The sequence below is a fragment of the Pyxicephalus adspersus genome, chromosome 1 (genome assembly GCF_032062135.1).
Source record: "Pyxicephalus adspersus chromosome 1, UCB_Pads_2.0, whole genome shotgun sequence".
Taxonomy (NCBI): Eukaryota; Metazoa; Chordata; class Amphibia; order Anura; family Pyxicephalidae; genus Pyxicephalus; species Pyxicephalus adspersus.
In genome coordinates, this window is record NC_092858.1 from 147,610,546 (window position 1) to 147,624,360 (window position 13,815).

The following is a 13,815-nucleotide window of genomic DNA, read 5'->3' on the forward strand; positions in this document are numbered from 1 at the left end:
CTGCATTTTCCTGAATGTTAGTTAGCTGATAGAAAAATCAGAGCAGGCCTTTATAATTCCCTATACTTAAATAGCAGAAACAATTCACTGATCATGTTACCAAATTAATTTAAAAAAGCAATGGAGCTTGTGTAATTTGATCTAATACATTTGTTGTATTCACATCCAATAAACAATCTAAACAAAAACCAACATAAATAACAAATACAGTTTTATGGTTACCAAGATCCATAATGTTTATGAAATCCTGTATAAAAATGAACAATTATCATTGTTAAATGATAATATGGACTGTTTTATATTAGTTACGCAGTATTACACCTGTCTAATCCCATTAAATATATTCTATTTCAAATTATATAATTTATTTTTACACTCCTATTGATATCATCACAATCATATTTTTTACGGGACAGATTCAAGCTTTGACATTTCTAAAGATTTCGGGGAATTTACGATTCAATCACTGCTTCCTCAGGATCAGCAATGTGTTTTGGTGTAAAGGTTAGAAAGCTCCAAAGCTCTACCTTTGCTAGAGTGAAGTAAGAGGTCATTACTCTTCTTTGGAGATTGTTCCCCTAATCCCTGTTACATGCATAAGGTTATCCCTTCTTTTTCTTTGTTTCTGGAATTGGGGCGCTGAATGGAGATGGGCGGGACCAACTGGTAGATACATGTGGCTTATCAGGGATCTATTTTGCAATTGTATGCACAATTATTTAACTTGAAATAGAATCATCTTTGCTCATCCTCAGGAAAGGATAAAGGATCCATGAAATAAATTGATGTCTTTAGCAAGTCAAAAGCTTATATATGCCCATTGTGAAACCTGATTGTCATGACATCGAAAAGTTTGTAAAAATTTTTCTTAATTATGTGAGTGAAATATGATATGGTAAATGGAAATTAACGAGGTATACTGTGCAACTAAGGTAAAACAGCCCAAAAAATATTTTAACAAATAAATATAATAATGTTATTTCTAAATCATTGGGGAAGCAATATCTTTAAAAGGTAATTTGATACTTATTAATTTGATTATTATTAGTTTGATTAATTTTTTACAATCATGTTGTCATCTCCTGCTCACCAGAATTGTTTTTTTTTTTTTATTGCCCTATATCTTTTTTTTTCCCATCTGGGGAATTTACCTTCACGATCTGTCCCAGAAATACAACATAAAACGAAAAATCCCAGGCAAACTTAGAAAACAAATTAAAAATGTCCCAATTAAAAAAAAATATTCCCCCTGACCTCCTGTGATAAAAAAAAATTAAATTTTGGTTTCTCATAATTTTCTGTATAAATGATAGTGGTCACTAAGACAAATGAAGAGGGTGAATTTACAGAAACAACATTAATGCTTCAAAGGGGTTCTGACCTTTCCCTATGTTATCTTATACAGTACAAAAAAATATATATATAATAAAAAAACATGCTGAATGATGTTGAGGCACAAATAACAAACGCATAACTAGTGTGGATTTTTTCTTAAAGCTTCAAAACTTTTGAACATACTACAATCCAAATGTGCAATAGAATTCAGAGTTCTGTATTGTTTGGCTATCTCCCACTGCGCCTTGTTGCATTTAAAATCTACTTGTGTCATTATGACAGCCTGGTAAAGGTTTAGGATCAAATGGGAATGCCAATTGCTGTGCCGACAGACTCACTCAGACAGCTGCTTGCAAACCTGAAAGCATCACGGGTAATTTAAACCGACTCGCCTGTTACAATAATTTAAAATCAATAAATATTTCAGCATTTCTGGCCTGGCGTCCGTATTGGAGATGACTAGAGCAGAAGGCTGGGCGGCAGGATAGGTTTTAGGAGAGAACGGATATTTCAGCCAAGGCAGCGGTACATAATATTTAGTGATGCTCTGTAAAGAAAACTAATTTGCAGCACTGAGTGTATTAAAAGGCTGCTGTCACGGCAATGTGTCATCAGCCGAACTCTTCATCCTCACACCGGCAGCTGGTGCAATTCATCAGGGAGATTGCTTTACAGGCGAATTTATGAAAAAATTGTAGAAAAATGACAGGAGCATTTGAAATAAAAGATGATCCTAAAAAGATTTCCACACCTTAGTGCAGGGAATATTATATATATTACGAAAAAAAAGTAAAAGACTTGTAAAATTGTGTCAGTTTTTGCTCATTTTCCACTCAAAGCTTCAGGTAAGGCTAAGGCTCAAAGTTGAATTCAGAGGCCTGACAAAACTGGGCGTGCAGTGGCTTTATACATATTGCTTACTATCACAGAGTTTTTGCCTGTGTTTGTGAAATCTTTGTGTTTGTGCACTGAAATCTTTAGGCAAATAAGCCTGTTGGTTCAGCTTAGGTTAGACAAAAAACCTAAAACATGTGTCTAGTTAATGTGAAGCCACCTTAAGGCAGTTAGACATGGAAACATTAGGAGATCTCACAGCTGAAAACCTCAGGACATAGAGTAGAACCACCAGGAGACTGAACCCACCAAGACTGGTCCACCCACATTTTAAATCAGTTTCAGAGGGGAGATTTATTTATTTTTAGAGTAAAAAAATAACCTAAATTATATTGGTTATCTTTATTATTTTATTGAGTCTGTAGCTATAGTAGACTTCATAAATATGTCAGATGATATTCATACGATTATCGCCTCAGGGCTAGTATTGGACGAGAATACGATGTGTGTACAGCGCTTGTCTGACATTGTTAATGGATCCATCCTGGCGGATCCACGAACAATGCACACTCATAATACAAATGAAGGGGAGAGAGCACAGCAGAGTGCCGCTCTGTCATTTTCCCCATTCCCTCTCCATAAAGCATTTATGCAACTTTCAGTCTTTTGTCATTGGAAAGAATTGTGAAAGATTCTTTCAAATGGCAAAAATGTGTGTACACAGCCTTAGTCCTCAGTGGGAAGACTTTTGTCTGGTTTATCTTGCTGGAGAAAAAAAATGGCCTAAAAAGCCCTAAAACTGAGACTTGTGAGTGGACCGACCTTTTGCGTTTTCTATACTGTTTGATGCCAAACCCTTACAATATATGTCATTAAAATCCAGGCTTGTAAGTAAAATTCCCTTATAACAGCCACAACTATAATATATATTTTGGATACACTTTAAAAAACTTTTTATAGTGCTGTTTAACAACTAGAAAGTGAATATTTTTGCTTTATGTCTCCTAAAAACAGAAATGGTTTACCCAATAGCATCTCTCCAATAAATGAACTTAACAGAGCAATTTGAAACTCTGCCACAGTTGACACAGTTTATTTAGGTTAAAAATGTTTGTTTCAGATGGTTTAAAAGCTTACAGAAAAAAAAGAAGGTACACGTGGGAAAAAATAGACCTATGTCTACTTCAAAAATAATAACTGTCCCCTGTAGTGAGTGGAGAAAGTGATGGCAGCTGAAGAATTGGCCTTATTTAACGACTTTCTCCTTGGAGATGAATAACAATTTGATGGACCAAGTAAACAGTGTGTTTAAAGTAAATATGGGGAACCAGAGGCCATAATCACTTCCCATTTGACTTACACCTACACAGGGACCAAGCAAACTTGTAAATCTGCTTGACATATGTAGCTGTACTATAAATTGCCGCCTCCTCCCGGCACACAGAAACATCCGTCAGCTGCCCCTCCTTCCCCCCCACCCTGGCATACCGCTGATCTGATTTCCGACACCGCTGTGGAGATTTGCTAAATCCATTCCCTGCATGCTTAAAGCAGTTTCTGGTGACACTGTCTGAATACAGAGAGGCCTCCCGCTCTCATTATGTGTGGAGGGAACGACAACTGTGGCTGCACTGCTAGTAAATGGAAATAATTTTTTTCCTGCTTGGCTGGGTAATAGTATAAACAGCAACACCACCTCTCCTCACCCCTTAACCCCCTTGTGTCTTCCTTACATCCTTCCCTTCCGTCTGCAACCAAGGCAGCAGAGAGTTCTCACGGGAGAATGGTACAAACTCTGCTCAAATTGAAGGCATGCCTGGAAACGGGTACTTGGCATTAGCTGCAATCAGCAATTTACTCTCTGGCATTAGGCTTTTTACTGTCTAGAGACACAAGGCATATTGTGACTTCAGTCTCTTGCCTAGAAGCTCATTAACATCAATTTTCTAGGAAGATAAATTCATGTTTACAATTAAAGAAAACCCACACTCCCATGACATTCACATCTAACAAAGTTAGTAGGCACAAAAAAAAACATGTATTTCTCAAGTGAAACACCTAACAGGATAAGAACATTGAACAAGTAAACATTTGTTCAACAGATACAGAAATAAACATGATAAGTTTCATAGTAAAATTGTTGGTCAGTTTGAAAGCAAAGAGGTGCATGTTGGTGTGACCAATATAGGACAAATACATATACAACTAATGCGGTTGAGGGGCAATTAAAAAAAATTCCTAACTACTATTTTTTTTTTTTTTTTACAGGTTTTATCTTTTGTAAATGAGCAATGTCTCCTGTTGGATTAGCACTGCGGTTACAAACCTATCCATGAATATTTATACAGATGGAAACAGGGATAGTACCCAATATTTTAGTAACTCTGTACCATTCCCAAGCTGACATTGTTGTTTTCCCACCAGCAAAATGTCAAACTAATGAGATTGGTGACTTTATTGTTTCAGACAATGGGTTTAGCCAACACAAATCACTAACTATTAATCTGAATTTAAAACAAAATAAAGTAGATAGGCTGAAGACTACACAGGTGTAACCTGCCCCATAGTTTGCAAAGCAGCAATCACAAAGGTCAATCATAGTTAAAGTGAACAGTACTCATGTTATATCCTAATATGCTTTAAGAATAAACTGGTTAGGCAGTTCAAACACATTTGAAAGGAGAAAACTTTATAACACAGTCAATGGGATTAATGAAACAGACATGCGCATGTCTGGGTCAGAGAGGAACCATGCAGTTATGTAAGGGATCTTTTCAAGGACGATATTGGAAAAGGGGGTTAATGTTGCTTAATGCATGCTGAAGGTAAGGGCAATTTAAAATTATGACTTAACACCATGTCCTCACTTTTTGTTCTTGCGTTTATGATACTTGGTCACCATGTCCTGTAGACTGAAAACATGGAAATAAAATAAAACATGAGAAAGTGTCAGATGAAGAAGAAAAGCAACATGAATAATGGAACAGCAATGGGTGCCATTTATCAAAGTGTCTGTAAAAGGTATAGTTCAGGCAGGTCATAAGGCTCAACATCAACCAATAATTTATTTTTTTTTGTTTTTCTATAATGCAAAAAGAAAACATGACTATCTCGTCGAACGCGGCCTGAGTCAATGTTCCCTCTGTTGTCACTTATAACTAAAGTCCAATATTTCTAAAACCCAGTGGGCCCCTTCACAAACAATCACTTGCAGGATGAGCTGATGATTAGCACAAAGTGATGAAAACTGGAACAACTGTGACTGGGATCCAATAGTGTAATCAAAATTTTGTGGATATGTTTTCAACATGGCTGAAAATTTGGATCAAATTTTGTAACAAACTACATTTATTATTAGATTACATTTCTGCTATTACTAAAAATGCAATGTTTTTCACCAACATAAAAGAGTCAAAAAGTCTTGCTACCTGTTAATGAGGTCTTCATTATCATCGCTCTCCATTTCATCTTCAATGGCGGCTTGAAGATCCCCAATACGTTTAAAGGCAAGTTTTAGATCCGATTGCAAACTTTGATTTGCAGCTTCCAAGCTTTCAAGATCCATCTCCTGCAGAAAATGATATACAAATTTTTCCAGTGTTACCATATACCATATACTTAACAAAGCAGTAAGCATTACCAGTGGTGTCATATGAGCATTGCTGATCACCAGTCAGTATTTGCTGTCATTAGAAGTCATAAAGCTTATTAACTTTATTATTTTTAATTTGAAACTCTGTTACTGTCCCAGTGTATATACCATTGATATAAAGCTACTGTTTTGTGGTTAATAAAATGTAGTACATGTTATCATAGATTTGATACCAATTCATACACACTTATATTTATGGTAGGTTGACATGTGACATCATTAGGAAACCTATACCCTACGAATAACTTATGCCTTTCTAGCAGATGGCAGATACTTCATTGGTTCATAAAGCAAAGGCTGCAACAGTGTTTATGCAACAGGTTCACTTTCAACAAATGTAGCCCTAAACAGCAAAGCAATATGAAAGCATACTGTAGAAGAACATCTAGATTTACCAGTTCATGTTTTTTGCGGCTAGCTTCTGCCTCTTTTTTGGCCAGTTCTGTCATTTCCTCCTTCATGTCTCTGATCTGACGTTGTATCCTCTTATTTTGCTCCTTTTCACGGTTCTCAGCAGCGGCTCGCTGATCACGCTCTTCTGTCAGCTTCTCTATGTTTTCTTTTAACCGAGCAACCAAACTCTGTATGAAGAAGAGCATCAGACTGTGAATATGGTACTCCATCTTGATTCAAAGACTGTCACATGTAAGAGAAATTATTGGCTCAATACATTCCTCTGTGCTTCAGCCAGCCATTTAGATATTACCTGTTGTGGTTCCAGGTTTTCTCACTTCTCAAACACTGCCTGGACTATTGTAGCCATGCGCTTGTGTTAACCCTTTAAATGCTATCATGATTACCACATTCCTCCCAAAATGTAAATTTACATATTGGAGATCTAGAGTTTGCACAAGGACCCTTTAAAAGCACCTGTGTTGCATAGGTTCCAAGTTTAAAAGCTGGTGCCGCATTTGGGGATTATTAAACCTCTGCTGGTTAGGGCCAGGATAATATACCCAGTATTCAGGGTACTGCCAGATCACTCTTAGTAGGACTACACAAAAAGCTGCAGAATATACGGACACCTGATTTGTTTATTGGAACATGGCTCAGCTGAGCACAGGTGCAAGCAAATCATACTAACACAACCAAATATGATCTGAAACCATTCAGAAAAAGGATCAGGGACTCTTCTCACCTCCATGCGCTTAACTTGTGTTCTTTCAAATTCTAACCGCGTTTCCAGTTCTCGGATTTTGGCCTCTTGTCTGCTTACGACAGATTTATCCACCATAGACTGCTCCAGGAACTCCAGCTGACTCTGCAAGCCTTGTAACTGTACAACGAGAATCATGTGTTATTGAAACTACCAAACATGCAAAGAAAATCCGCCATTATACTGCATTTACAACCCCCTGACTGATATTTTAGTAAGTATTTGCATTGTTCCATTTTTAAAAGAGCGAACATAAGAGGAGAAAATGCCTTTACTAGCTCCCGTGACGATTGTCCTAAAATGAACTGTGGCATTTTTTGCTTTATTAACTACACTAAACAGCATGGTAGCTGATCTGATTATGCAAATACCCTCTTTTAGAGGAGAGTGTTACCTTTTGTATTTGTAATAATTCAGTGGTCAGCCATTACTGATCACATACAGATCACTGGACACTGTAACACTGTAACTGGTCAATGTAACTATGTACATATTTTATTTGTAACAATGTCATTATACATATGACGATGTATGAAAAGAGATCACAGAAAAAGATTCTCAGTTATTTTAAATAAACGCTATAGAAATGACTGTAGTGGAAGATGGTAAAACCTATTTTGTTGTTGACTTCTGCAATGCCAATTACCTTAACCTTGCCTATATATGGGGGTTCTGGTACTTGTTAATCTGTCAAGGAGACACCCACTTTCAATCCCCTTTTCTACGTTATACCCCCATACATTGCTGTGCAGTTCTCACCCTGTTTAAGCACTGTGTCCAATGGAGTTGGAGCAAAGAAAGGTTTGATAAAGTGACACCAGGCAGTGTCACAATATGATAGTGTTCATACTAAATAAGTGGTTACTCAAGCACTGCATAATAGGACAAAGTTTAAAAAATCCCTATACCCAGAAAAGCAATGAATTCAGATGTTTAGTGTAGTTAGGAAACTACCTGGCCCCCAATCCTATGAGTGCAAAGAGGCTCCTTTTTTAATAAGTCAAATAGACATCAAATTACTGTCACGGGATCTCTTGTGATCATTTCCAGTGACAGATCAAACAATGAACACTATAAACAAATTGCTGATCTATTTAATGCAGAGGGAGGGAAGGAGGATGCGCAAGTTGCACCCTGCTGTGTTCACCACCATAGGAAAGCACAGTGGTTGTTCTTGATCTGTCATTCTGTAATCTGTCAGGGTGGACTGATGAACAATTGTTAGGGAACGGCTGCACACATGTCAGATTTTTGCCCGAGACAAGCAAGTTTGTTCTACTTGGGTGTTAATTATCTGAAGTGTGTGCATAAAGCTTCAGAACAGACTGTTGTGGCATAGCTAGTTTACTTGAGCCTGGCTTAAAATAAACATTGTCATTAATGCCAAGGTAGGGTGGGAATAACATCAGAAGCAAAAGGAGATAAAGGAGATAAAATAAAGGATTTTAGAGGGAATTCAAATAGATTACCGACAAGGAAAAAGCTAGCAGATGGGGTAAAAGACAAAAAAGTACAGAGGCCATGAACGAAGTCAGAAAAATAAAAACCAAAAGAAGTCCGGGAACTGGAACAGTAAGTAGAGGTTTGCTAGGGAGGTGGTTAGTATGAAAAAGAAAGCAGGCAAAAGCTAGGAAATAAAAAATGATTATAAAAGGTATCTCGGTAGGGGAATAAAACATCTTAGTATAACCAAACCTAATGAATAGGACTGACAGGACATTCACTTGCCCTAATGCTCATACCCAACATAATGGAGATGTTTCCATGGGTAATGTGCAATGCATTAAAAATGAATGGACCATTTTACCATGTCTGCATTAAAAATTACACCTGCACTATTTTTAACACACAGATTTGTAATGCACAAAGCACTCATATCTATGCGGTGTGATGTGGTGTGCCGTGGTGTTTTATTTTGCGATTTAGAAAGAATGGCAAAGCATACCAACATACACAAAAACAGTGTGGCTGGAGTGTGAATAAGCCCTTTGGGTACTTGGGACTCTCACTTTAATGTGATGCAATGAGAAAAACAAAAGATTAATCATGTGCAAGGAAATTAAAAAGAAGGGTTCAGTTAGGAAGGAATAATGTACAGAAAAGACAAAGAGAAAAATCTATAAGATATTGACTCTTTCATTCTTCAAGCCTACATTAATCCACCACTGAAGAAGTGTCTGCCCCCCACCCCTTTCCCTTCCAGGATATTGACTGGGAATTACTTAATGCTCTTTATTTACTTAGTTTCACTAACACAGCTCTTAATTACCAACAACAAATATATTAAATGAAAGAACTGCATGCATGAACTTGAAAAAAGGTCATAGAGTGATTTCTTCTCTGTATCATCCACTAAATGGGACAGATAAATACACTTGAAGAAAAAAAAAACAGTTTAGGAGCCTAAAATTTATCTAGTACAGAAGCAGTCTGCCCAGCAATTTAGGGTCTCTGCAGACCTAGCTTGTAATTGTCATTCCAATTTATGCCAACAGAGTTCAATAGGTTAGAGGTCAGGGATCCATGTGAGCCATTCTAGTTTCCCCAAAGAAAACTCAACATACCATGTCTTTATGGAGTTAGCTTTGTAAACGGGAAGGAGTCATGCTGAACAAAAAAATGATCTTGTCCAAAATGCAGTCACAAAGTTTGGGGTGTAAAATGTCTTTGCATACTATATCACCTGAACTCACCAATTTAGAGGTGTATTATCATACTGTGGCCATATAGTAGGTGTAATAGTCAAATGTCAGCAGATTCAAGGACATTGAATCCTTATATAGGTGAAGGGATTACATTGAGAGTGGGGGTTTTAAAGGTACACACCAACATGGATAATTAAAAAATGTAACATTTTTATTATTACTACATATTTTATTACTATGACATCAGTGTTCAACCCAAATTTTTTTAAGCTTGGTGGAAAGAAATTGTAGCTGGGTGGTGACCCCTGTATTGTGACCCAGCTACTCATCAACCACCTACAAACAGCCGGGTGGTTACTGAAAAGTGCAGGATGGTTCACCCAGTTAAAAGAGGCTGGGGAGAACACTGTACATTATTAAAATTATGCACAGTAAAAACATATAACACACATAACATTTATTTCATCAAAGGGCCACAATGGCCATTAAACAGAACACTACTACGACAATGAAATATATATATTATGTAATTTCTTCTCCCAAAATCCTGAGAATCAGGCTGAAAGAATTTTGTCATTCAACATGTTTCGAAGAACTAATCTGCTTCAGTGTTACAGTAAAAAAAAAAAATAAATAATGTTAATAGTACATTTAAAACCCTGCTATCAGTGTGACCCCTTCATCTATATAGGGGTCCCTGATACAAGTCTAGACTTTGGGGTGTGGTATTTGCTAGTTAGTTGTTCTTTGGCAGGCCTCTATCTATAAGTTCAATTTCAGATGTCAGATTTGAAAAAAGAAAGCAATAATTCTCTCACTTTAAATACACTATACCCTCTCTCACAGCTCATATAAAGAATATAATTAACACATTTTAATGGTTTAGGAGTGTATCAGATATTTCAGATAAACCTGTCATTAAAGGCAGCTGTATTTTCCTATCAACTGCCGGCTTCCTGTTTGGTCATTTTATTGAAGTTTCTATTGATGATCATTATTGGATTTTATAAATAAAGCAACATGTGTTTTAGCCTAAGTAACTGTTTAAAACCTACTTGCAGCCAACAGCTCAGAGGAACATGGATGTTTTAGCATAAACGACATGTAGGCAAGACCACATATGTTGCTTATAAAATGCTGACCATTCCACCCTGTGGAGATTTTGCCAAAGGCAGCATACATCTCCATCACTGTACTGCACATTTCAGCATCAGGTTTGAATTAGAGTTAAGCAAACAATACAAGAATAATATATTATGCAAAACATATCTTCAGCCTGTGGCTGCTCATCACCTGAAAAGCATACACATTAATTCTGCATCCCAGCAAATCATTTCTTCCAGCTGAGTAATTTTTTCTCCTGGCTCAACTGAAAATACAGAGGCAGTGACCACAACACTCTAAATTAATGATGCAGTTTAATATATGAATGCATAGATTTATGGATCAATCTTTTGGGCTTAGCACCCACGAGCCCTCTAAGGCTCACCCTGACATCTGAGATATGTGTAATCATAGATTATACTATGCCTCATTAGATTGAAACTTAGGGGTCGATGTCACAATTTGCATTAGCGTAATAATGTTTGCTTAGCGCTTTTCAATCAAGTACTATGTTTCGTCAAAATGTCAATTGCAAATGGATGGTAACTGCCAAAAAGTAACAATTAGCAGGTTATTTTCAGGGTTAGGAAAGGATATGTCACAATTGTTAATTGGCTGAATAAATCAAGCTAGAACTTCTGGAAGGGATTTACTTAAAAAAAAAAAAAACTAAAAAAAAAGCATTATTGTTTGCTTCCTGCATGTTGGGGTTCAAGTAGGTGGGGTCATCATTTCTGATACTCACAGGTTCCTATTATACACTTAGGATGAACCCTGTAACATCAGAATTTATTTAAAGAGTACTGCATAGAAAGGGTACACGTTGAAAAAAAATAAATTACCCCTACGCTTTATCTAACAGTATGGCAGCTCCAGTGATACTGCTCAGATCTTCCTCTACTCCAGCATGAAAGAGCCACGTTTGACACAGGGATCAGACATGACTTGAATTTTACTGAACTGTCCAATCCATACATGACATCACAAGTGCCGTTACTTTGATAAAGTGTCAGAAAACATGAAAACATAAGCAGTATGCCAGCACAGCCATGCATGTAGGCAGTCTCTGCATATGGGATTTTTCTGTGTACACATTTATTGTTTAATGTTAGAAGAGCACCAAAAGCTTAGAAGAGACTATTCCTTTGGTATGCTGCCTCTTTGTCATCATATTACCTTCAACCCTTCACTGCATGAAACTGAATGTCAGCAGAGCTGAGCAATAGCTGGCAATTCAGGTCACCCCAGCTATGACATGCTGAGGACAAAAGGGGTGATTAACGTGGCTACATGGGGTAGGGTGGAGAGCTCCCTGCTCTGTTTAGGCATCAAGAGGTTTGGCTTGGATGTTATACAGGATTTCATATGGAGTGGCAGGGCAGTGAAAGTGGGAGTATACATGTTGTAGGGGCTGACTTCAATATGATTCTTATGCTTTGTTCCCTTCAAATGGGCTCATAATTCCCAGGTTGGGTTTAAAATGTTTCCAACTGCCATCATAAATAGCACATGTAAAGGCATCTGACATCTGAAAACAAAATGTCTTCCTAACGTCATTCACAAGAGCTTATTATAAACACATTTCAGGCGTCTGTTGCTATTAGAAGCACTGAATACATTTGGGAAATTAAAGCCATTTTCAGGTGCAGTGTAACTGCTAGACAGGCTATGTTACATTGCATTGTAACTTGCTGAATTAAGCACAACACAATATTATTGCTGACTAAAAAAAAAAACAACAAAAAAAAAAAAACATACACAACTTCACTACATTAACAAGGCCACTGTGCAATGGAGGAAAGAACATTATAAGGTGGTAATTTTTTTTTAAGAGGAAAAAGAAACGTGATTGGCTGCTATTGAGAATATCTCAGTTCTTCCTTTCCTGCAGTTTTATTGATTATCCCCGCAAGAGACATTTAAAGAAATATTAAAATACTGCAGTGTGGGGATAACAGTAGAAAGTCTACAAACTACAAGTACATATACTACAATCCACTTGTATTCATTCTATGTCCTACGTGTTCTAATTGCATTAATAAAGATACAGTCAATTGTGACCTCTGTCTGCATTCACAATCTTGCTATGACTTGTGTAGTAATTAAGTTAAAAAGTAGATAAAAGTCCTTCTGAAATGATAAAAGGTTCTACTTTCAAAGCAATTATGTGTTTCAAGTTTTATCAAAATTATTCCCAAGCTTTCTACACAACTGCAGTTATTAGGCATAATAAATCTGTATGTAGTCATTATCTACACTTTCTACAGCAAACTCTCATCATTTATACAAATATTGACTTCCTGAAACATGAAACAAGATTCCATATTTAACTAGTACTTCTAGGCTATCCAAATAGAGCAACTTTGAAAGGGTGATTTTGGAGCAGGCGGTCTAAAAATATTCGGGAACAAAATTAAATTATGGGTCTTTAATCTGGCTATTTTCTAATTATATTGTTAGTAGGTACACATTTGTGCAGCAGCACTAATTGTCTCCATAGGTACAAACTCTCGGATCAGGCAAACTGCTTTACCTGTCATGGTATTAATGGCGTCAGCTGGCCAGTGATCGACCAGTAAGAATGTTTGCTATAGGTAGCAAACAAGCTCTAACTCCATTCAAAAGTGTTGGAGCCTTGGTTTGACCAGATCAACCTGACATTCAGGCATAGAATGGTCAAAGAAAGAATGCAGCTTTAAATCAGACTAGTTGTAAATCAGCCATAAAGAGTTTAGTATAGGCTGGATAGGCTGCTAGTTGGTTGGCTGGTTTTAAATTCCTATTACACTCCAAAAGCATTATAAGTAAAGTGGGGCGGGTCTCAATTCACAAGATTTCTCCCAAACCCTAGCAGGATCAAGACAGGCCACTGACATAGTATCGTGGATAGAAATAATCTGGAGAAGATCCTGGTCTAATATGAAATTCTCATCTACTGTACTGCATCTAAGGAGAAGTAGCATTGTGACCCTTGCTCCTAACATGTGCTTTAGAACACCTCTTGCTTGCCTTATCCTTATAACATAGGGAAGGGTGGGGTCATCTAGTTTGTTGAGGTGAACATAGCAGAGCTGAGAATATTCATTAGA

General features: G+C 37.0%; 1 protein-coding gene across 18 annotated transcripts in view; it reads right to left on the reverse strand.

Annotated features, from left to right (window-relative positions):
- The window catches only part of MYO18A (myosin XVIIIA), a 200,433-nt gene that overhangs the window by 16,419 nt on the left and 170,199 nt on the right, over window positions 1-13,815 (reverse strand). For 14 of the 18 annotated variants that reach the window (XM_072430583.1, XM_072430544.1, XM_072430524.1 and 11 more), the window contains 4 exons: window positions 6,960-7,097; window positions 6,217-6,402; window positions 5,598-5,737; window positions 5,037-5,081 (listed from right to left, as the gene is read on the reverse strand). In XM_072430583.1, the coding sequence (XP_072286684.1) occupies window positions 5,037-5,081; window positions 5,598-5,737; window positions 6,217-6,402; window positions 6,960-7,097 (509 nt within the window). The remainder of the gene's footprint in view (window positions 1-5,036; window positions 5,082-5,597; window positions 5,738-6,216; window positions 6,403-6,959; window positions 7,098-13,815) is intronic. The other 4 variants (XM_072430591.1, XM_072430600.1, XM_072430603.1 and 1 more) reach the window with 1 other exon arrangement.